Source organism: Mus musculus, chromosome 16, assembly GCF_000001635.26.
Source record: "Mus musculus strain C57BL/6J chromosome 16, GRCm38.p6 C57BL/6J".
NCBI classification, from domain to species: domain Eukaryota; kingdom Metazoa; phylum Chordata; class Mammalia; order Rodentia; family Muridae; genus Mus; species Mus musculus.
Genome location: NC_000082.6, coordinates 6,801,561 through 6,826,916, shown reverse-complemented (window position 1 = coordinate 6,826,916; position 25,356 = coordinate 6,801,561). Strand labels below are relative to the sequence as shown.

Sequence of the window (25,356 nt, the reverse complement as noted above, 5' to 3'; positions counted from 1 at the left end):
AACAAGGGCCTAATTTTTTTTGGCATTATAGGTCATATGGTTATCTACTGAAACTGACCGGTCCTTTCCTTACAATACAAAACTAGATGCTGCCAATGAGAAAACAAATGACCACACAGTGTATGAAATCCAGGAGTGTGATGCCAAGTATCATACCCACAGTGTATTTGATAGATTGTGCAGACTGTTTAGGGCTTGAATTGAGTTGGCTTCCTTCAAATAGTGGTTGAGTTTAATTCTGCAAGAGCTTAAAGAACTTTTCCATGTCTTTGGTTCTATCAGCCTTAGCCTTATTTTCTCCTGTCTTAGAGAAGGTCTAGTTGGGATGTGGCCACAGTATTACATCCCCTAAGCCTTTATGACAGTCAGGGATTGTCATAGTTTTGGAGGGGTCAGACAATTATGACATTGAGTTTTATATATAGCACATGTTCCATTTTTTCCAGCCTGCCCTGTACGTAAATTGTACCCATTGAGTTGCAGCTAATGGAACAAGGTTGATTGAGTCTTCCTTTGTCCCTTTTATACCAGAGAATGGGATGTGGTGGTTTCCAAGAGAAACCATTCATGAGCTCTAGCATTTTGAGCCTTGGTCCCCAGTGGTGCCATTGTTTGAAGAAGTTATGGAGTATACTTGTGGGAGAAAGTAAATCACTAGACATGAGCTCTGAAAACTGTTTGAGCCTTGACTTCATATGTGCTTTGTGCTCTGCATGTATTGAATGGATATCCCCTACATGTGTACAGTGTTTACAGAGACAAGAAAAGGGCATCTGATGCCCTGGGACTGGGGAACTGGAGTTACATGTAGGTGTAAGCTGTCGTAAGGGTGCTAAGACTAGAACCTGGGTCCTCTGAAAGAGGAGCTCTTAACTTTGGAGCCACCTCTCCAGCCTGGAGCTTTGAGAGTTTAAAGCCCCAGCCCCAGTTCCAGTTAATTATTTATTTCCTGTTTAGAGTTAAGATGTGACTTCCCAGCTTCCTGTTCCTGCTGTGATGCCTGTTGTTTGCTGTTACTTCAGTGCCCTACAGTGATGGGTTCTTCTCCCTCTGGACTCTTAAGCCAAAATAACCTCTCTCTTTCTTAAATTGCCTTTAGCCATTATATTTTATCACAGCAACAGAAAAGTGACTAATATACTGTGTTAACAATTAAAAGTCATACTCACCAATTTAGTACATAATAAGGCAGAGACACCAAGGAGCCAAACAACGAAAAAGCTAAGCATGTTGCAACCCTAATGGATGAAGCCTAGCAGAAAAGGGAATGTAGAAGGCAGAGACCACGATCCAGAGAACCGGGTAAGCAGAGTATGGGTAAGTGTGACAAAGGTGATACATATGCTGACACATGATGACTAAGAGTTGCATTAATTAAGTTTTTGAAAGTTTTTTTTTTTTTTGGTGCAAAGGAGAGAACAGAAGTTGGGTAATCATGATTTATTCTCCAAAGTAAGACTTGACCAAGAGGAAAAGAAGTGCTATTACTATGAAGGCTTGGCAGATGCCCCAGTGTAGGGGAATCGAGGGTGGGGAGGTGGGAGTGGGTGGGTGAGTGAACAACCTTATAAGCAGGGGGAAGGAGGATGGGATAGGAGGTTTCTGGGAGGTGGGGGGGGGGACCAGGAAAGGGGATAATATTTGAAATGTAAATAAAGAAAATATCCAATAGAAAATGGAAAGAAGCAGAAGAAGAAGAAGAAAAAGAAGAAGAAGAAGAGGAGGAGGAGGAGGAGGAGGAGGAGGAGGAGGAGGAAGTGGTATTACTAGCAATTATTCTAGTTGTAACAGGAACCTTGCCAGGCAATACCAGATATATGTTTTCACTAATGGAAAATAAGACTATAAAGGGGACAACATGGTCTTGAAGCTGTAGGAGTTGATCTCAACTGTGTGCCTGAGGGCAGACATGGAAAGGAGTGACGTCCTAGGGGTGGTTCTACAGGACACAAAGAGATGATGAGGTACTGTACAGGTGGAATATGCCTTCCTGTCTAGTTTTAATCACTTTATTTGGATGATAGTACAGAGAAGGAGAGAAAGATGACCAGGGAAGAAGTCCAGATTAATGTTTCTGTGTGCAAGGGACAGGGGAGTGAAGGCCTGCTATAGGATAACTAACATTTTTCAGTTATATATAACCTACCGCCTTTTAGACATAAGGATTGAAAACTCAGGTAAAATATCAATCTAGGGAGAATTAAACAACCCCAATTCACTGATTCTAGGAAGAATAATTATATCTTTCTTTAAATTCTTATAAGAACTCATTCACATCTAATTTATGTACTAACTGCATTCTGTATTACAATATTTGAGATTACAAAAATCTTGGAACCAAGATATGGTCCATGTTCTCAACCATACTGTAATGGTTAGTTGCAATTGCCAGGTTGGCAAAAGCAACAACCATCTGAGAATCAAACCTCAATTGTTTGGATCAGATTGGCCTGTGGGCATATTTATGGGGCAATGTCTTCATTGTTAATTGATCCATTCCACTGTGGTCAGAAGCATCCCTTAGGTAGACACTTGAACCATATAAAAGGAAAGGAATCTAGCTGAAAACAGGTAAGCTACCAGCAAAGGATCTATTTGTTTCTCTATGCTTTTGATTGTGGCTATTATATGACTGTGTGTTTGAGTTCTTGCCTTAACTTCCCCTTAGTGGTAGACCACAACATGAAACAGTAAGCAAAAAACCAAAAGAACAAAACAAAACAACAACAACAACAACAACAAAACCCTTTTCTTCCCTGAGTAGGTTTTTGCATGTGAATATACAGCAACAGAAATGAACCTTGGATACATACTTATAGTATAATATACTCATCAAAACATTTCAACCCAATGACCCAATGTAACCCAATGACTGTACAGTTCTAAAATCTCACTACTTCTCAAGGGAGAAAAGCAACATACACAACAGGCTTGTGATGTGCCCAGAATGTCCATCTCAACCGATGGGACCCTAGTTCCTCATGCTTTCAGGAAGATGTGCTCACAAAGACTGACACTGTCTATTAGAAATCATTTCTCTTATTGCTGGATGTAGCCAGAGGGCAGCATGACAACATGCTGTGCTGGACAAAACTGTCCATACTCAATGCTTTCCAAATTCTAAAGTAAGCCCTGTACATTCCTTCGTAGCCATTGTCCCCCTGCCCTATACCCCTCACAGTCCTCACTTCATCAGCTCTGGGTTTTTTTTTTTTCATCAATGCAGAGTGTGATAGTGTGGTTCCAATTTCTACTCTGTCCCACCTGAGTGCTAGGCAAGGCAGGGAGGCTGAATCTTACATATTCGGTTTCAAGTGAACACACTGGGAACAGTGCTCTTAGCTATTTAGGAAATTATATCTCCTAGGGCTATACTCCCACATCAGTTTATGCAAAAGGAGATGGTTCTGCAGGCGAATGTTTAGGAGAAAATGAACACAGCCCGGTTAATCAGAACCACTTAAATGTTAACTCAGCTAACTTGAAAAGAGCTGGGTATTTAATTCATACATCTATAAAAAACATGCCTTTGGTGTAAAGTTGTCAAAACATACATGAAATCATGACTAAGGTTGCAAAGCCACTGAAAATAACAGTATAAGGATTGACAAAAAATATATATATATTAAATCTTCATGTTGTTATCAGCCGAAGACTTTCAAGTATGCATTCATCTATGCTTGCATAGGTTGTATCCTAGGCAAGCAGTGTTTAAAAATTCCTGTCCTCAGGTTTTCTACCCAAGAGAGCTTCCATGCTTTTAAAGAAGCCTGTAAATGAGAAACGACGCCAGGGTAAATATAAATATGTTCAACGTAGCTGGTTTCCTTGTATCTAAGTGGGACCTATACCATCCAAAGCTGTGTTGTGATTACAGACCCCTACAGAACAGTGCCCTGGTTATATCCTCAACATATTTTACTTTCTATTTTGAGACACAATTTTCCAAGTTGCCCAGGCTATCTTTGAACTTATGATCCTCCTGCCTCAATGGCTCAAATAGCTGGGATTATATGTGAACAGGTCCAGCACCACTTTACATTTTCAAGATGACCTTCTGCTTTGGAGAAAGACTGCAGTGACACCTGTCAGGGTCTGTCACAGGCTGGGAAAGTGACAGGTTAACAAAGGAATCTCTACATCTACCCTTGTCCACGCCTGAGTCTCTCTGAAGCTTGAGCCCATCCAGTCTCAATAGTAGCCCATAGAGCTGGGCAGTGGTGGTGCATGCCTTTAATCCCAGCACTTGGGAGACAGAGGCAGGTGGATTTCTGAATTCGAGGCCAGCCTGGTCTACAAGGTGAATTCCAGGACACTCAGGGTTATACAGAGAAACCCTGTCTCAAAAAGACCAAACCAAACCAAACCAAAAAAAAACAACAACCAAAAAAATAGTAGCCCATAACTTTAATCTTAGCACTCAGTAGGCAGAGGCAGTTCTAGGGTTCTAGGCCAGCATGGTCTACAGAGCTTCGCTTGCTAACTCATAACAGATGTTTCCTGTGGCTATGTCCATTCAGTGGACTGGTCTTGATGTAGATAAATCTTAAAATAGAACATATAGACCTCTAAGACCTCAGCTAACATTCTAAGGGAAAAAAAACTCTGCATTTTAAATAAACAAAAAACCTACTCTTTATAAGACAGGATTCAGAAGGCAACTGTCAAAGAAATTAACCCAAGCACCCGAAACTGCACAAAAACTCCTCGGTACACTTCTGCAGTTCCTTAACTAGCTAATTAAGCAGGCCAGATATTTCTAGCTGTCACAGCTTGAGGGTAGTTGGGTTCTGCAAAGATGTGGCTTGAGTTCTAGGACTAACCTCACATGCCAAATATAAGCCCCCAACCCTTCTCCAACCTTCATTTAGCAGCAACCCTGACTGTCTCCAATCCTCCTGGCCTACTCAGGTACTCTGGGGATTCTGAGTCATGTCCCATAACTGGAAAACAAGTTGTGAAATCAGCAAGCAGATTTGGCCTCAAATGAAGCACTACAACGAGGCAGGTTCTTGTAACAGTGCATCACTCACTTTACTTCTCTGTGAGTTCAGGATAAAGAGAATCTTCTGATTAATGTGTAAAATGTTTACTCTGGCCCATGGCCCCAATGACCACAGGTTTTAGTGTTCTCACACCAAGTGTTTCAAGAACTCAGGAATAGTGTAGGAATGTCCTTGCTCCTTCCTCCCACAAGTGAACTGACCTATTTTAATTGTTTAAGGATACTTGTTAGTATTTGCTTATTATTCATTCACTATTGACCACTCAGCCTACAATGAGAGAAAACACAGAGGTCAGGAAGACAAACATTTTGTGACCTCTATGCACCCATCTGCTTCTCTTCCTCCATGCTGCTGTGAAGCTGCCTGCCCAGGACCTGCCTCTGGGTGGAATCTGAAGAATTCACAGCAGAGATGAGGATGGTAATTTCAGAGCAACTGAAGGACACAAAATTTCAGTAACATAAATTTCTGACTACCTGAAAACCAAATTTTGCCGCCCTAAAAGAGAATAGATTTTTTTTTAATGTCATAGAAGTCACATAAGGTAATGTGTATGCCAATTAGCTTGAATAAATCATTTCATGGTGTATGTATATGTCAAATCATCATAACACCCAGGTGACGAGTACTAATTTATCTATTAATATTTTGTGAATTTATGTATTTATTTGTATGTGTGTGTACTGTTGTGTGGGCATGTGTGGTCACATGCCTGTAGGGGTCAGAGGCCAACATACACTATCATCTCTATTTCTATGGCCATTCTTGTTTGTTAGTTCTTTCTTCTTTTTTCTTTTTTCTGATTCTTTCTTTTCTTTCTCTTTTTCCTTTTTGGCAACAGATATCTAACTAGTCTAGAGCTTGCCAAGGAAGCTAGACCTACTTGCCAGTGAGTCCCAGGTGAGTTCCAAAGACCTGCCTGTCCCTAGTTCAACATTGCTGGGCTTACACACAAGCATTCCCACACATAGCCTTTTAAAAACTGGATCCTGGAAAATAAAACATGGGCCCTATTGCTTATAAGGCAAGCATTTTCCAATTGATTTGTCATGTAATCCCTTGTTTGTTGATGAACAAAGACAAGACAGGGCAGATTTAGATCTCAGCAAACTCTGCCCCAGAAGTAGGTGCAGGGAACAGGTGCACGTCTCAATTAGGGTGATGTATAAGAAGCAGATGCCTGTATTGAAGTGATGACGCTGGTGGGCAGATGGCCCTGGATTTCATCAGGCCAAATGTCAACCTCAAGGCACCATGGGCAATGATAAAAACATGATCTGGTCACCTGAGTGGGCCTCTAGGCAAAATCTACTTCTTATATAAGACAGTTGTATAGGTGCAGAATTCTCAAGTTGGAAACCAATGTTCCAATATTAAATACTACGATATTGACTTCCAAATACCACATGCTTGCTCACTTAGGAGTGACTATAAATGAATCTTCATGTAGAATAGACCTTCCTGAGGAGTGTCCACAAGCCTATCACTCACATAAAGTTCCCTTGGTCCACTCTCCACATAACTTGTTGGAAGTTGGGGTTAAATGCTAGGAGCCAACCTAATAACTTTTGCCTTCAAGAGTGCATATATTTTTAAAAGCAGTTGAGACAAAGGGACAGAGACGTGACCTATTACCCATAGATGTTTTTAAATTATTGGCAAAAAGCAATATGGTATGTGGTACAGCAAAACATAGAATAACAAACTATAAAGCATTGAGATTTGTTACTTGGTTTTATATGTTTTTGTTTTCAGTTTAACACCTTCACCAGACCAAATATGGGTTTTCTAGAATAGCCATAAAGAAACACCACTGGGATATGAACAGAAGAAACTATTTCTTCATATTCTGAAAATAAAAAGAATGAATGGAGATATAAGGACTGGTTTCCAAGTACCTCTCTCTCTATGTGCTATGCTCACATCATGGTCATCACTCCTGTTTCTCTGTCTCTTAGTTTCTCTGTCTCTGTCAGTCTGTCTGTCTGTCTGTCTTTCCCTCTCTGCCTCTGTCTCTGTCTCTGTGCGTGTGAGTGTTCAGTGTGTGTGTTTGTGTGTGTATGTGTTTGTGTTTACCTATCCCCTAATCATCTTTGCTCATACCAGTCACACTGCACTAGGTCAAATCCATATGTATACACTTTAGTCACCTCTACAGACTCTTGTCTCCAAAAATCATAGTATTCTGGAATATTGGAAGTTTGGCCATTACCATATGACTTTCAGGAAGTACTATGGTTAAGACTAGAATGCTCTGACAAGCTCATGTTTCAGATATTCAGTGTACAGTCAGTTGTGCTATTTTAAAGACTGTGGGAAGCTATAGGGGGTGGACCTTGGCTGCGAAAGGTAGGTCATTAGGAGTGTGAGCATTTGAAGGTTACAGCTAGGCCTGGCTATGAACACACCTTCTTTTCAGTGGCCGATTCTCATATAAGGAATCTTATATACACATGCAGCATAACTAAGTTGTGCCCACTCCATGATGGGCAGAAATTCTTCTTTAAAAAAATGAAAACAAACCCTTGCTTTTTAAAGTTATGTGTGTCAAGTGTTTAGGTCACACTGACATAAGTGTAACTAACCCAGGGAGACACAGCTCTGCCCATAGCAGCATGAAAATCCAATATCTACAAAGTGATGTTAAAAACATCAAAATACTTCACCTGGTGAGTTTTAAAATCAATATTCTCCATTCTCATGCTCTATACGGCACCTCAGAAGCAGCTTAGGAATCAATGTGTTCTTGGTCCATTTCTAGTGAGTCCCCAAAGTCAGGGTCCAGCTCAGAAAATAGTGCTTTTTACCAACATCTAAGGTGCTAAGGTGGTCATCTAAGAAGGACTAATTTCTTGGAGTGCCATGTGACAATCTCATATAGTCCAAAGATTATCTTTGAAGACATGGGTTGTCACAATATCCAGACACTTTTTTGGACTTGCACAAGAGAACAACAGTACTTCAAGGACCCTGAAATTAGTCTTTAGTCTCTATCCTTCAGGACTCATGAACACCCCACTGGAGAGTTGGATAAGTGTTGACAAGTCACTGTATAGGATGTGAGCTGACAGCTTGTTGCCAGGGAAGTGTATCAGGATAGACAAATCTCCCTATCTTGTGCATAGCATCAACCATAGCTCCATCCTCCCTGCTGCCAACACCAGAAGGCACTGGCAATGCCCAGAGGTATCATAGAAGCATTGCAGGGTGTGATGAAGAGTCAGCTTTTAGCAACCTTCCCCCAAACTCTCTGCTCTGCAATTCTCCAACTTTGCATGTCTCCCCAGTGTATCAGTAGGGATTCTTTGATCACAGGAAAAAAGGAATGGGTTCTGACTAACTTCAGCAGAAAAAGAGATCACTCAAAGATGTGCAGTAGCTCAAAGGATGGATGGATGGATAATCAGGTTTAAATACATAAAGAGAGGAATCAGAGAGGATCCAGGCTGCAGCCCTGGGAATTCCCTCTTCCTTTACTTTTACAAGGGATCGCCACAGAAATGAAGCTACTCCTGCTTTTCAATACTACTGCCTCTTTCCTCTTTTGTATCACTATACCCAATATCCAATTGCTGAGGAGCAAGAATCTGATTGGTCTGCCTTGACTATATCCCCATCCATCAGCTAGAGATGGGCCCATAATTTATCTTCCTTCAAAGGCTGCACATAATGGGGAGTTAATGTGACCCTAAATGGACAATATGGTATTGTCCATCTCAGGTAGAAAAGTGTTAATGATCAAACTTAACATAATCTAAAATTACATGGGAAACAAGTCTTAGTGAAGGATAGTCTAGAGTAGGTTGGCCTGTGGGTGATTATTGTGGGTATAGTTTTGATTGTGTCCATGGGAAGACTCAGTCTACTTGTGGGGCTCTGTTCCTGAGTTTGGGTCCTGGACTGTATGAGAGTACAAATATAGATTTATTGGTTTGTTTCTGATTTTGATGTGACAAGCTGTTTTAAGGCCTTGACTTCCCTGAGTCTATAAGATAAACTTTTTCTCCTCGAAGTTGCTTCTTATCACAGCAATCAAGGAAGAAACTATTAGGCTGGCTGCAGTGCTTGATGCACATCTTATTCATGTACAAAATCAGCCTAATGTAAATAAGAGTGACCCCAGGCCATAAAGAAATGCAAGGGGCTTTGCTTTCCCAGAGTGTCTGAGGGCCACAGTGGGGTCCTCCTAAACAATCAGGAAAAACTGTGTTGATTTTCTGTGTCATTCATTAGATTACTAGAAATGGTCACTCTATTTCCTGGGGTTTTTTTTGGGGGGCGGGGTGGTCTTCAAGAACTGAAAACACAAAGATGCCATACCCAAAATGGCAAAAGAGTAAAGAAAAATATTCAGGAGTTGGACACTTGAACAGATCACATATACCACACTGGGCACTGGACGTTGGGTACTGGGCCCTTCAATGAGGACTCGTGTTTACTAACTACTTCGGGTTTCTCTTTATGGGGTCCAGGAGAAGGAGGTGTGGTTGCTAAGAGGCATAGCATAGAGTAATTCTTGGTGTTGATGGACAGACTTAGATTATACAAGCCTTTCCCCACTGTATGTACACATCTGATTTTAAACATATGCAAATCCAATTAGACATAGGCATAAAACGGTAAATAGGTATATAACTCCTAAAAGTTCACTAGATGACACAACTTGCCTTACTGTACATGTACCCCAAACTGGTTCAGACAGGATTTATCCCTTCCCTCTCTTTCCCAGATAGGCTCTAGGACATAATTAAACTTATCATAATGGGAAGACACCAAGTAGCTAGGAAGGAGCTCCTTTCTGCTTTGGAGTAGAGTGTTTGTGAAGCACCTATGCAGGTGGAGGCCCTAAGCTTAACCAAGTGCACTATTGGAAAATGGGGTGCATGCCTTGACTAAGAAAGGTGAGTCCCTGTTGGCTAAGCTATTATTCCTATGTCTACTGGCACCAATTCCACTGAGAAATCCAGTGACTCATTTTCTCTCCTCAAAATAGGGATAGTACCACTGCCCTTCCATCTCTTGCCCTGGCAAGGATCTTTTTCCTCTCAAAGAGAATGGCATTCAGAACTCCGAGGAACAGTAAGGAAGACAAGTTCTCACGAAGCATCAGGCAATGAAATGAAGAGATCCACGACAAAGTGAAATGTCAACATCGTTAGCCATTTTGTTTGGAGCTTTTTGATGTGGATTTCATAATAAAATAAGAAACATGACAGGTTTGCTCTTGGAAGGTCTATGACGCCTGGAAGGAGGGGCCGGGATGAGTGTGAGGAGAAACAGGCCCGAGGTTCCTTTGGACTATTCCTAGGATCTTAGTGTGAAAAAGGTCACAAAGGCTCAAAGAAGCAGAAACTGATGAACAGAAGACCAGACCAATGCACACATGTCAGTCACAGAACTGACCACCGAAGATGAAGGAAGTAGCTCCAGGGTATGCATTTATTTGTGGTTCACAATGAAGACGAGAAAATGAAAATCTGTCACTAAGTCCTGGGTTTCTCCATCCAATCTTTTGTACCATTCAGTTAATGTTGCAGCCAAAGCCAGGCAAAATAGAAGATGCAGAAAGAGGGGTACAGAATGCAAGGTTCTGTGAAGGCAGCCTTTTTATTTTACACATTTGCACATGTTTATGGATACCTAGTTGCAGTGTGTGTGTGTGTGTGTGTGTGTGTGTGTGTTTGTGTGTGTGTGTGTGTGTGTGTGGTTTGCTGTCTTTAGAGATGACCTGCTGCAGCTACATGGAATGTATGAAGTTTCTGGAAGGAGAGAGCTCATTATACGTAGACAAACCCCTTCTGCTTGGAGAAACCCACAAAGATGGGACAATTAGTTGGGTAATACTGAAGCAAGCAGATCTTTGCCAGGTGTGTGTGTGTGTGTGTGTGTGTGTGTGTGTGTGTGTGTGTGTGTGTGTGCGCGCGTGTGCATGTGTGCATGTGTGCATGTGTATGTACATATGTACATATGTATTCACACATGTGCACATTCATGCACATACAAGCACATGTAGAAGCATATCATGTCTGTATAGAGGTAGAGATAATGACAATACAGATCTCAGATCTTTGCTTTCTATGTCCTTGCTGCAAATCCACAACTGCCCCTGATTTCTGCTGGCATCTGAGCTAGCCACTAAAGTCTGGCTTCTGTCAGATTTTGGATGTTAATGTCAAAAATTGGTGGGGCAAGGGTGGGGCAGGGGCGGGGCAGAAAACAATTCCAGAAGACAGGAAAATCTAAAGAATAAAGCAATCAAAGAGTTGTAAGGAACATCTACAAGGGCAAAATGTCCCAGTGTCTAAAAGCTCATGCAATTTCAGCCTGATACCTCAAGATGGATCCTTAGAAGCCATGGTAGAAATAAGTACTCTACTCCCCAAATTTGCCCTCTGAACTCCACACAATTTGTGGTATATTTGTGTCCATGTTCACATATACATGCTATACAAAGAGAGATATGAGAGAAATGAAATGTGCTTATATGTGATGAATGTAATAATTACTGTCAATTAACACTTTGGTGATTCCAGGCAGAAGTACACATAGGTGACAAATGTCACCCTCCTTGTGAAGTCTCACAAAGTGCTGAATGGAAGATCTAAAGTCATGTGGGATCAATTTATTCTTCTCTTGGAGACTGATGAAGTATTGACTTTATTGGGGCTTCAACATTAAAGCAAGCTCAGTTTTGTGTTTCAAGTCCTTGTCCCAGCTTGCTGTGTAGAAATGGGAGAAAATGGCTCACTAAAAGTTCTTTAAAGGAAGGTATTATTTATTAAGCAATACAGAAATATCTTCAACCTTTTTTTTAAAATATAAACTTAGTAATTTGCATTCAATTTGTGGATCTTACACAGAAATTTAAGGCCTTTTCTTTGTAGGGTTTCTCTGCAGGTGGAAAACCTTTAATAGCCTTTATCTATAAACCTCAATATCAATTCTATCTCTACAGAGCATCCAACAGTGACTCATGTTTTTTTTTCTTATAAATAAAATTTTATTGAAACAGAGCCTCAACAATTCTCTTTGGAATTGCCTTCCTATTCAGTGGCATTGCTGTATAGTTACCACAGTGACCCTGTAGCCTGCACTAGATTACCACAGTCACACTCTGGTCTTCAAGTATTTTCAACCCCACTCACTGTCTTTGTGATGGCAAACTTTTCATCACTTTTTCATTTATGTATGTGTGTATGTGAATACAGGCTGGAGCACATTTGTACACATGCATACACACACACGCACACATATATATAATATGAATACATTCATGCATTCATGTGATGGCCCAAAGACAATCTCAGGTGCCATCCTTAGTAATGCTCTCTATTTCCTTTAAGACAGGATACCCCATGAGCTTGCAGTTCATCAGTTGAGCTAGATTGTTTGGCCACTATGCTTATGGGGTCCTCCTTTGAGCAACCAAACTACAGTGTCCCATCCTGACATCTGAGATCCAGCTCAGAAACTCACACTTGAAAGTCCAGTGCTTTACCAAGGACTTATATCCACAGGCCTCTCATCTCTTCTGTTTTTGCTCTGTGTAGAATCAGAACATAAACACACATCTCAGAGACATTCTGGCTGCAGACTATCTTCAGACTTCTGCCCCCTCCCTTCCTCCCTAGCCCGCCCTGTACTCTCCAGTCCTCTGGCCCATAGTTAATTGAACTAATCTTTGAGGCTTGCTTTCATAGAGTGTTTCCAAAGCATTTAACTCCGTTTTCATAGAAACAGCTCTTTTTCTTACTGTGCTCATTTTTCATCAGTTTACATAATATTGCACTAAATAATGTAATTACAATAACAAGCGCAGCTGGCAGAGGCAGCCCTGGGAACACATACAACTGACTGTTGGCAAGCAGACACCACAGCGGGTGAGGAGAAAGGTAAACTCATACACAGCAGTCACAGCCTGGGACATTGTGCCCCACTAACATGTCTCCTAAAGGTACTGGCCACTATACTACACATTAATCTACCAAGTTTGATAAGTGGAGGTCAGTACCATAAGATTCCCCCACCTGTCCCTCTCTGTGTAGCATGGGCTTATATGATACTTGCCAGTTTCATAGGTATGTTGGAGGGAGTTATTTGACAAATGTGTGCCTTTTCTCGCTCGCCTGCAAGGTATCAGACTTTGAGAAATGTATCGGTTTTATTACAGCATTACATCTCTGTTGCGCAGACAGTGACTGGCATCTGGTTCACACTCAAAAATATTTCCTGAATAAATAACTGGATGGAGGCAGGCTTTCCGACAATGAGCTACTTAGAAACTACAGTCAAGAAAATATAGATTTGGAAGGAGTCATGGGGTTTTATAGTTCCTGCTCTGCTCCCCTAAGAATAAGGGAGGCATGCGTGGATGGTGAAAGAGGGAGGGGTGGGGTGAAAGCCTTCCCTCCTGATAGCTCAATTCCAGGCAGGCTGCAAGATTCATTCTCTGATGCCTGGATGAAGGCAATGGATTTAAGCCAAGAAGATCATTAGCAATTTGCATTTCTGCAAGCCACATCACTCTTGTATCTTGCAGAAATGAGAGACTGGCTTCTAACTGGCAAATTAAATATTGATACTGTAGGTAGGTTGTATGACATCTTTCACAAGGCTGGCACTCTGATTTCCCTGTTTCTCAAACTTCAGCCATTTGCATTCAACCACCACCGGTTTTGTCATAACTCTGGGCCGTAGGTAACGATGTGCAGCTCGTGTTTGTATTGAAAGCAACCCATTCTTAAGCTCAATGGCTGCATTTGCCAAGGAAACCTGGCGTTGCCACTGCAAACAGAAACCCAATATCAGTAACTGCAAATAAAGTCTATGGGGATCTCTAGGCCAGCTCCACTCCCAGCTGGAGAACTCTCCGCTTTCTGATACACCTGAATGTAATAGCAGATCACACAGCAGACTCTGCTACCATGCTTTGCCTGTCACCAGGGATGTGTCTCATCATCATCAGCCAAAATAAATCCTACCTTACATTCCTTCCTGTCAAGTACTCAGTCAGATACAAGAGGGAAGAAATTTAGACATAAGCAAACCTGTGCATGTATTCATGCACACACATTCATAGATAAGGCTTATAAAATATGAACAATTATTGTCTCCAATGGGTCACACAAGGAACTGCAAGTACAGCATATTCAAAAACTATGCACAGTGTCATAAATTCACAAACCATTCAAGGTTTATAATTAGAGCACTGGGTCTAGCTCTAGGCCCCTAATTCTTGACTGCTACATTTTGCAAACAACGCTTTTGAAGTCTGCATAGATGCTCAGGCTGCTGCAGGCTTTAAGCCTGAGGCACATGCCCCACTCTGCTATAAAGAAAGCTTAGAAAGTGTTGCGGCCTTGTTAAATCTCTTTTAGTTTAAACTAGGACTTCCTCATCGACATAAAAAGGATTGAGAGAGACTTGGAAAAGGAATAACTTTTTCTCTAAATGATTCACCCTTTCTGAAAGACTTGGTGTTCAGTTCTCTGAAAATTGTATCCCACAGGCTGAGCATTCCACAGGCTGAGAAATACTATGTTACAAATTCAGTGTGGCACACACTTCCCAGGATCTTATGGACTTCCCAGGATCCAGTGGAGAAGGTAAGTCTTAGTGTATTCCGTAACCGATATCTCCTTTTCGATGATAATTTGCAGCCCCTCGAAATAAAGGCCGAGACTACTAGGTTTTCTTGTATCTGAGAGGGTTAGAGTGAAACTGACCCAGAGGCCTAGAAAGTACAATGTTTATAAAAGAAAAAAAGTGGAGAGTGGATTGATTCTATATAATGACAAAAAAGGAAGGAGAGTGAGGAAGGAGGAAGAAGATGAGGAAGAAAGAGAGACAGAAAGAGGGAGAAGGAGAGAGGAGAAGAAAGGGGGAAGAGGAGGAGATAGAAGAGGAAGGGGGAGGAGGAGAGGAAAGAGAAGTAGGGAGAAGTGGGGAGGAGGAAGAGGAAAGAACAGGAAGAAGGGGAGAGGTGGGGGGAAGAGGAGCGAAAGAGCAGGGAAGTAAGGAAGAGATGGGATACAACAGAAATATGTTGAATTTCTCCAGCCATAATAGAGAGTTGAGGGGCAATGAGTGTCATTGGACATTAGAGAAAAATGTCCACCCATAAGATTGATTTGTCAAAATTGAGATCAGGGTATGGTGACCCAGACCTGTAAGTTCCAGCAGTGCTGAGGCAGAGGCAATGAGACTAACAAATGTTCAAGGCTAACCTGGTGTCCAAAATAAACTTGGGGCCAGCTTGAGCTACAAGCTGAGATGCTGACTTTAAAAAAGGAGGTCCAATTATTAGGCTTTGCAAGCATGATGACCCTAGTTTGATCCCTCAAATCCAGATTCAAAAAACAGAATGTTGTCTCCGATTTGTAATCCTGATGCTTCTGCGGCAAAGACAAGACCTCCAGGAGTTGCTGGCCAGCCAGCCTAGCCTACTTGATAAGCATCAAGCCTGTGATAAGAAAGCAAGACACATGATACTGGAGGGAGGGCAGCCACGGCTGTTTGCTGGCTTTTACATGAACACATACACACTCACACTAGGACCCAGTACATAAAACAATGAGACACCTCACAGCTATAACAGGGAGGATGTTCCCTGAGTCAAATGGAAAAAGAAAACATTAATACATTCTCACTGGTGTCAAAACTGAGCTGTGTAAAGTTCATCTTATCAATGGCAAAGTGGTATATATGGATTTAAAACACAAATTAGTTTAAAATTATAAATCCAGAGCTCAAACAATAGCCACTATCTGTGGTGGTGTAGGTGGACTTGGGAGCCAGGTCACTCCTGAAACCCACATGAATCCCAACCAAATGATCCACTGAAGGGGTAATGAAGATGCCATCCTTGCTTCTAAACTGCACCCTATGGACAATGTCTTCATCAAATTAAGAACCCCTCAAATTGCAGACAAGTCTTTCCTTGTCCTCTGCACCCTCTGTTTTCCAAAGCAACATCATTTGCAAAAGAGAACTCAGGGCTGTCTGAATTCTGAGGACTGTAGCAAAGCCTCCTGGAGACATAAGCAACCATTGTGCTCTATCTAGCCCTGACCTACTTCTGGCGTTCCTGCTCAACCATACAGGAGAGAAAAGTCAGAAATTCCAATACGTTGTTTACTAGTACAAACCAGTCATTCAGGTTGCAGAGAGAAAGCAATGGGAGAGTTCTGTAAAACTTAAAGCAAATATCATTTCAATAAAAATGGAAACAGTGTCTCAGCGGGTCCAGGGTAGCCTCAAACTTGCTTGTAGTCATTTGTAGCCAAGGATATCCTTAGTTTTTGCTCCTTTCACCTCTACCCCCTGAGTGCTAGAATCATAGCTATGTGCTACCTACCACCTTTAGTTTATACCATGGAGTATTTCACACATGCAGGAGAACTACATCCTCAACCAACAAATGTCTTGGTGGCTGTCACATGCGGAAATGGCATTAATGCTAGAGTAAATGTGGACTGAGATGAAACATTAATAGAGGCCTGGGTGGGACATTTTATAAAATACATAAGCATAACAAGAAAAGAAAGCTCAGGCCACCAGCTCAGTTTCACACAGGTGGATTCATTGTTTGTTTGCTATAGGATTGAACAAACCAGATAACAAAGGCAACTGGAAAATAGAAAGAACACTAGGAGTCCTGGCCACCTGGAGATTACAGCTTAGCAAATGTCCTTAAATACAACTACCAGTGCACAAAGGCATTATATTCATTTACTGCATTATTCTTCTCATCATGGTCCCCCAGGCCTCCTCCTCAAGTACTGCTATGTTTTGAAAAGCCACAGACTCTTTTAATTTTCATAGCAATCTGAAAACACACAGTTAAGTCACATAGTTCAGTGAAAATGGTAGGTCCCCAGCAGTGACATCAAGAGTGGTCAGTTATAACCTTAAACTCTCTCCCCAAATATAAACATGCTTTGGAAAAAAAGGGCACACAGAGGTAGGGAATCCAGACAGTTTATAAAATTCCACACAAGCTAATGACAATAAGGATGTCCAACCAAGACATAGTGATAGGGGAACAGAGTCTCCAGAAAAAAAACAACAACTCATTTTCAAGAAAAACTTTCATCCATCTGGCACACTTACATCTGGGAACTTGCTTTTAAGTAAGGGAATAACTTATCAAGTTTAGCACTCTGGATTTGTCACCCATGTATACAAATGATAACAAGGTCCAAAATCTATGGATAATTCAAATTCTCCTTAAAAAAATCCCTTGATATAAGTGTTGCTCACTAACTCCAGGCCATTGTAAAAGTACATTTTAGCCGCTCACCAAACAGCAAGGATCTCACATCAAGAGGGCAGCAAGGTATCCTCTTGACCTTCGTGATTACTTAGACCACATGTTGTACATAAAACAAGTTTAGTGATGTCAAGCAAATTCCACAGGAGAAGTATTTATCGCCAAATCTAAATCAAAAAATCCATATATACTATAATAGCACTTCAAAAGAAGATCTACTGTATTTACCAGATAGATCAATATGAAATTAGCTGGGATAAATATTGCCAACTCTACCCATCTGAGAGGAAGCCTGGTCTTTAGACTGCAGGTCTTGAAAGAGACAAGAGAAACTTTGCTTATTAGACAGAAATAGGAAGCAGAAAGCCTGTTACAAGCAGGTCACACCTACCCTCAGCTGCTCTCTTTCACAATTCATCTGTTGCCTCAAAACCTGCAGAAAAGAGAAAAGGGAGAGACTGTCAGAAGGTTCTATTGAACCGCAGCATAAAGTCAGGGACTTAGGGAGCAGCTGAACAGGACCCCTGGAACCTACATAAACACTGGCTGCACATACTGAGGGGAGATGGCTCAGTGGATAAAGGCACTTGCCTTCAAGTCAGAAGCTGGAACCCACATGGTGAGAGGAGAAGACCAACTTTGACAAGTGACCTAAGGTATGTCATGGCTTGTCCACATATACATATCTGTATGTGCACATACAATAGACTATAAAGTATAAAAAATTAAAACAAGGTAGAAGATTGAGGAACATTTCTGATATCAACATCTGGCCTCCACAGACACACACACGTGCATCTTCACATATAGGAATGCTCACATATATGCAAACATACAAGCACACATGTGCTTCTCTACACACAGGGATGCCCAGACATATGCAATCATGTAAGCACATATGTGCATCGACACACACAGGATGTTTTCACACAAGCACATATAGACATATCACATATACACACACGTGGGAAAAGATAAGGGGGAAAACAGAAGAAAATTGTTAGTATTGATGAATGGACTCAAAAACAGACCAGGCATTAATACTAATAATTTTTCACTAAGTTCAGATGGTAGACTGTTCACTATCGTTCTGCATTGCACAATACATAAATAGCCAGCAAAGGGGAGCAGTATTCTTAAGGGAATAGTTCGGAGGTGCAGGGAAAGAGGGTTGCCTTCTTTGTCCACAGATTCCTCCAATCCCGTTTAATAGGAGAACCGACTTCCTTAAGGCTGTCTTAGGTTGTATATGAGAAGACAATAGCCAAAGCAATGTTTTCCCTAATGTCAAGTGCTGACAATATCATTTTCATGTCTTGGAAATCAGCTTGCATTTAATGAGTTCTTTCTTAATTACTAATTTTGTTTGTGTGTGGTGCTGATGTCTAACCTTGGAGTTTCATGTATGGTAAGCAGTGCTTCACCTCTAAATTATACTCTAGCCTTCTCTTCTCTCATTATTTTGAGATGAATATCACTAAGTTGTCTTGCCTTGAGCATATTACATCACCCAAACAAGGCTCCAACTCGTGATCCTTCTACTTCAGCCTCTGAGATACTGGAATAACAGATGGGGTTTGATGGTCCAGCCTAGCCAGATGGAAGTAAGAAAGACTGTTTGGGGATAGTTGTTAGACAGACCACATGGGGGAGAATCTGAGGCCAAGGCTTATAACAGAAAAAAGTCTGCTCACAATTTGGTATCCATCACCACTGCAAGAATGAAGTCTTCGTAGTCCCCCTTTCAAACACTGCCTGGTGATTTGTGCCTTACCAATGTGCTTTTCTTACCATCCAAAGAGGCTTTATTAGAGTGACCATATGATTTGTTACCCAAACAGGCAGAGCAGAATGCATTAGCAGGGGATAGCCAGTGAGGTATTTGGATTTAGCTGGTTACACAGAGGTCAAAGATAGAGAGGGATGCATCTTAGAAAACCAGGCTTGGATGGTCCTATAACACAGAAAAAGATTGATGGATGAGCCTTCAATGTAAATGGCAAAAATGGAACTAAGTTCTGCATTATTGACAGGTTCTATTGTCTCTTGCTATTTTCCTTTAAAGCACTGTAAAATCTTGTAGTTCTCAGCCCTTGACAGGGTTCTGGGAGTTTCTTGAAACTTCACTGAAGGATGAGAAGCTTTGGCAACCAACTCTTGATGTATATTTTATGTGTTTTGTAGTGAAAGTTTCGTTTTACTTTTTCTAAAGCAAAAATAAGGATGTTTGCTTAGGATAGACCAGAGATTAAAGTCTATAGCTAGAGACAGACTAGAATACTGTTGTAGGCCATTTCACCTAGAATTACCTCTGAGAAGATCTCTTTTGATTGCGTTTGCTTTGTTGTTGTTGTTGTTGAGTCTCACATATCCCGGGCTGTCCTTGAACCAGCTATGTGGCCAAGGATGATTCTGAGCTATTGATCCTCCTGCACCTACGTCCTGAGGGCTAAGAGCACAGCTGTGCAAGACCAGGCTCAGTGTCTGTGGTGTTGGGGAATCAAACCTAGGTTGTGGCATTTAGTATTAGGCAAGGACCACCCAATTGATGTGAAGTGCTTGCTTCTCATGCTTAGACCCTGGGTCCAACTATTCATACCATAAGAGAGACAAATAGATGGAAAGAAAGGAGGGAGACTAACTTATACATAGGTAGTAATGAACCACAGTACCATTTATGAAAGATAAATTTATGAAAACTATAATGTGTGATGATAGAAAAATCAACAATAAACCACAGTTCTAAAAACTGATGTGGGAACTGTACCGAAAACCCACTTTAGTTTATGAGAAAAAGGCTACAAAATGTACAAATGTTATGGATCCTATTTTCTGTAAAAATACAGTTCAATTGGCCATTAAAGAGGATATGTAAGGAAGAAAGTATTGGGAAGAGATTTTCCAAATTATCGAAAAGTAAAGGAGTTTAGCTACATAAATAAATAGAAAATCGTACATTCAAGTGTACTTGAAGTAGGCACTTTAGATTATATCTCTGTAATCCTTAAGAAGAAAGAGAGGAAAATCCACAGGCAGAAAAGATACATGGTGTAGGAGGGTAAGGAGTGGCGGTGACTGCTATCCAGATGGGGGTTCTCACTGAACAGCAAACAGAGACTAGGAGAGGAAGGTGTGAGTAGAATAGGAACCAAGGACTGAGCCTGAAACACCCTCTCTCCAGCTTCACACCATCTCTTAGCAGCTGAGCCAAGAGAGCCCAGAACTCATGACAGCAGTAATCATGGACAGCCAAGTCCCAGGAGAACTCAGCCATAAGTGCTCACTTACAGACGCCAAGTCCCAGGAGAAGTTCTCTGAGTTTATCTTGAGGACTTTTAACCTCAGAAAGAAGAGAACCTTCCTTTTATCTTTCCACCCCCCTACACCATCCCCTCACACTACTGTCTCCTTCTGGGTAATTCCAGGCTCAGTCCAGCATGTGTCATGGGGGTTTCATGACTTGAAATGCTGTCCTCCTAAGAGGTACCATACACTCCCTCCTCCTTGCTTTTCCTATCATTCCATGAAACGTCATCACATGTTCAAATACTTAGTCCCCAGAGAGTGGTGCTGTTTGGGAAAGTTACAGAGCCTTTGAATGTGGAGTGTTGCTGGAGGAAGTACATAACTAGGGGAGGGCTTTGAGCCGGGTCCCTCTTTCCTGGTCTTTCTGTTTCTGGTCTGTGCTTGAAATGGGATTCGTTGGGTCATGCTGTGCCTTCCATGTCTTCCTGCCATGAAGGACTCCATTCCTTCTGGAAATGTAAGTCAAAATAAATCCTTTCTTCTTTAACTTGTTTTTGTCTGGATATTTTATGACAGAAACAGAAAAGTAACGAATATACTCTGTCTGCTTAGAGCAGAAAAATGAATGATTCAATAGCCAAACCATACGTGGGGAAAGATATAAACCCACGAGTTCAAGAAGATTGTTACCTTCCAAGGAGTTAAATTAAAAGAAATCCACCCCACCCGCAAAAGATCATGACAAAATTGCTGGAAGTTGGGCAGGAGTAACGGCTCACTGGTGAGAATCTACATAGGAACTCACAGAGCCTGTGGCAACATGCTCGCCGCTTGTACAGGTCTAAGCCAGATGTGGTCCCAGTGCTGAGAGAGAACAGATATGCCCCCACCCCTAACCATAACCTATATCCATTGATAACCACTGGCAAGAAAAGATTAGTTTTCTCCACGGAATCTTACTGGGTATACAAACCACACCTAAGAGAAGGCCCCATGCCAAGCATTAGATGACCAACACAAAATGAAATCAATGGCATTTTGGGAAGGTTTTGTCTCACAATGATATTTTGTTTTCTTTTTTCCCTTATAGAGCTTTAGCTTATGTGTTACAGCTTTAGATTTTATTTTAATGAGTTTCAACCCACACTTACACACACTCATACATGCACATATAGACATACTCATACACACACATAAACACTCATACACACACTCACACACACATTCACATGCACACTCACACCCCCACATACATACATATACACTCATAGACATATGTACATAGGTGCACACTCACACACATACACACACACTCACATACACTCATGCACACACATACACACTCTTACACTCACATACACACACGGCAAAATACACACTCACACACAAAGGGAATTTCTGAGAGCTTATAAAAAAACCTTTGAAACATACATAGGCAAATGATTTAATTGTACAAGGAAGTAAGAGTGCAAATAAATACAACGTTTTCACTTAAGCAATGATAGCCATAAAAACAAGGGTTGGAATGGCTCACACAGCTTGCTGCCCTTCTAGTGGACATGGCTCTCTGGTCCCACCTTTGCTCATTCAGAACTGCTTGTAACTCAAGCTCCACCAAATCCATTGTTCTCTTCTGGCTACAGTGGGTATCCAGCTTCATGTAAACACACACACACACACACACACACACACACACACACACACACACACACACACACACACACACACTACACCGTGCACACACACACACACACACACACACACACACACACACACACACACTACACCGTGCACACACACACACACACACACATACACACACACACACACACACACTACACCGTGCACACACACACACACACACACACATACACACACACACACTACACCGTGCACACACAAATATTAAAATGAACATTTTAAAAATCTAAAAATAAAGACAAAAGCAAAGAAGCTATAGGAAAGCACCACTTTTTATTGCTGAAATCACTTCTTATCCACAGCTCAAATTCAAGGAAAGCCCTGGGTCATGGCTCAGTGGTAGAATTCTTGCCTGGCATGTGTGAGGCCCTCCATTCCATCTTTAGCAATGTAAACAAACAAAGGTAAAATATGAAAGCAACTAGAAGTTTTCATTGCTAACAGACCTACTCTCAAACCTTTGCTACAGGAAGTAAGCCTTCCAAAGAGCAGAGATAATATACAGGGGACAGGAAACAAAATGGAGGAAGACAGATAGAAAGACTGAAGTTTCTCATAAAAATAAATAGAAATACAGTCTAGGGGCTGGAGAGGTGGTTGGCGATTACATAAATGTTCCCTAACCCATGTCAGGTGCCTCACAACTGCCTGCAACAACAGCTCACTCTGCGATCGAACACCATCTTCTGGTTTCTGCAGATACTACACCCAGGCACCATATATTCTCCCAGAGCAGAACAAGCACATAAAGAAAAAAGAAGATAAATAAATAAATAAATAAATAAATAAATAAATAAATAAATAAACCCCAAGCCTGCTGCTTTTGAGATTGTTGAAATATGCTTAATGGATGTCAATTTAAGAAATGACGTTTCTGGGAGCCTTTTATGTAGCTCTTCTATCTTGTCAGCTAAACACAAAGAGAAGACAGTGCGGAGAGAGAAGGAAATGGGCCTGTATTCCCCCATCGCTAGTGAGATAAAATTAAGCAAACATAGTTGATGGTTGTTGTATATAAACAGGGTGGAATAATCATAGTAATCAAGAAAATTGAAGTGGGGGTTAAGGTTCCCATATTCATGTGAAGTGCTGAAGTACTGATTATCTGTAGACTGGGAGATATGTAGGTATCATAACCCTTACAGCAATACCCTTAGAAGCAAACTGTGCTATTCCAGGCACCAGTGCCAATAAAAGGAAGAAAAGGAATATACACCAAACATAGGATGTTAGAATAATTGAACGTGTATTCTGACCCCAAACCTCATACTTAATACAAAAAATTAACTTCCAATAAATAGACCACAATTCTAAATGAGGAACATACAATTAAACAGGTAATATAGGATATAGGGAAAGCTGCTAATGCGTTTTTCTTCATGCTGTTGTACAGTTCTCAAGTTACTCTCTGTGACAGGTGGCACCTTCATATCAGAACTCTAAAAGCAGAAGTGTGTTTTATTTTTTACTCTTCAGTGCTAAAGCTAGCTTTCATCTGTACTAATTAAATACAATGCTATATACCAGGACTAGAAACTTTATATTCTGTCTAAAAATATAACAATGGTCTGCCAAGCAGAAGCTGGCCTATGCCATGCAAGGTGAATCTATACCATGATATTTTTGCTATGTAACTTATTAAAGACAGAATTCAACCATAATCACGTAAATAAAAAAGTAATATAAAAAACTTTGCCTTTTCAATGAGGCTGCTAAAGAAAAAGACCGTGGGGTGAGAGAAGGGTTTTCTCTTGAGTTATCACAGATTGCTCTTTGTTTGCTTATTTGTTTTTGTTTGTTTATTTGTTTGTTTTGATTATCCTTCAAGGCTTTGCTTATTCTATCCATATCCTGGCAATAAAATCCTATTTCAGGTCTTCAGCCTAATTCTATGCATTGTACATCTCTTATGTTCAACTACTACCCATGATGGTGCACACCCATCAGTCATGGAAGAGTCAACTTATTTGCATGTTTGACGACTATGAACACATGCTGGGTTCTTCTCTTTGTGTTTGGAGCATTGAGTACAGATACGTGATGTGTTCTTTCCTGTCTTCCTGAGGATCAAGACTCAATCCTGAAAAGGTGGCTAAATCCCAGCCAAGTCTCTATTACAACAGCACTCCTCCCCAAATGTCCCAACCAAGGTACAAGCAGGTTCGGAGGGCCCATAAAGGCATTGCAAGGCCCCGTAAGGCTCTTCTTTCAGTGGAGCTAGGGAGAGAGCTCATCTAGTAAATGCATGAAGCTCTGGGTTCAAATCTCATAAATTATGCTTCCACATTTAAAAGCTGGGCATGGTAGCATGGCTCTGAAATCCCAGTGATTTTATGGAGTCAGAGGCTGATGGATCCCTCATCCTTATCTGCCAGCTAGCTTAGAATACTTGATGAGCTCCAAAGCAATGAGGCCCCTGTCTCAAAAGACAAGGTGGCCAGCACCTAAGGGATGACCATAAAGGTACATATCAGGCCTCCACACTCATCTGCACACACAATTTCTCCACCACAAGACTGGATGTTTAACGGAAACAAAAGTCCCTGTAATTTCATTCCTTGGGTGATGGAAGAGACCCTTATTCTGTAGCCTGAAAAAAGCCAGCCCTGAAAAATACCTTAAATGTACACTTCACTAAATGTCACTTCATTTGGAAACTAACTCATGGCATTTTTTCCCTTCCCTTGGCAGTAATGCACAAAGCCAATATATTTTATGGCCTAAATGAAAAAAAGGGAAAGTGGAAGGTCGGGCATTGCTCCTTTAAGATGCTTCCGGAATCAAATACCACTCTCAATAGGGCTGCCAAGTAAGCGCTTATGAAAGGTTAGAACCGCAGCAATAAAGCAGCGCATGCGGCCTTTCACTCTTCTGGGTGTACGGGGCTGGTTAATAGCCTGGATTCATCTTCCTCCACTGTCTATCTTCAGCTAGGCAGCAAGGCTATGCCCAGCTCAGCTGTTCTCACCATCCCTATTCTGTGTGTGTGTGTGTGTGTGTATGTGTGTCTGTGTGTCTGTGTGTCTGTGTGTCTGTGTGTCTGTGTGTCTGTGTGTCTGTGTGTCTACCCTGTCTATCTCCTTCTCTCTTGTATAGTCACTGTACATGGTGCATGGTTTCAGAAGGATATTT

At 41.3% G+C, this 25,356-nt stretch overlaps 1 protein-coding gene across 29 annotated transcripts in view; it reads right to left on the bottom strand.

Annotated features, from left to right (window-relative positions):
• Window positions 1-25,356, bottom strand: part of Rbfox1 (RNA binding protein, fox-1 homolog (C. elegans) 1) — a 1,527,688-nt gene that overhangs the window by 585,564 nt on the left and 916,768 nt on the right. For all 29 annotated transcript variants that reach the window (NM_021477.5, NM_001359725.1, NM_001359724.1 and 26 more), the window contains one exon: window positions 17,669-17,710. In NM_021477.5, coding sequence (NP_067452.2) covers window positions 17,669-17,695 — 27 coding nt within the window. In that variant the 5' untranslated portion in view covers window positions 17,696-17,710. The remainder of the gene's footprint in view (window positions 1-17,668; window positions 17,711-25,356) is intronic.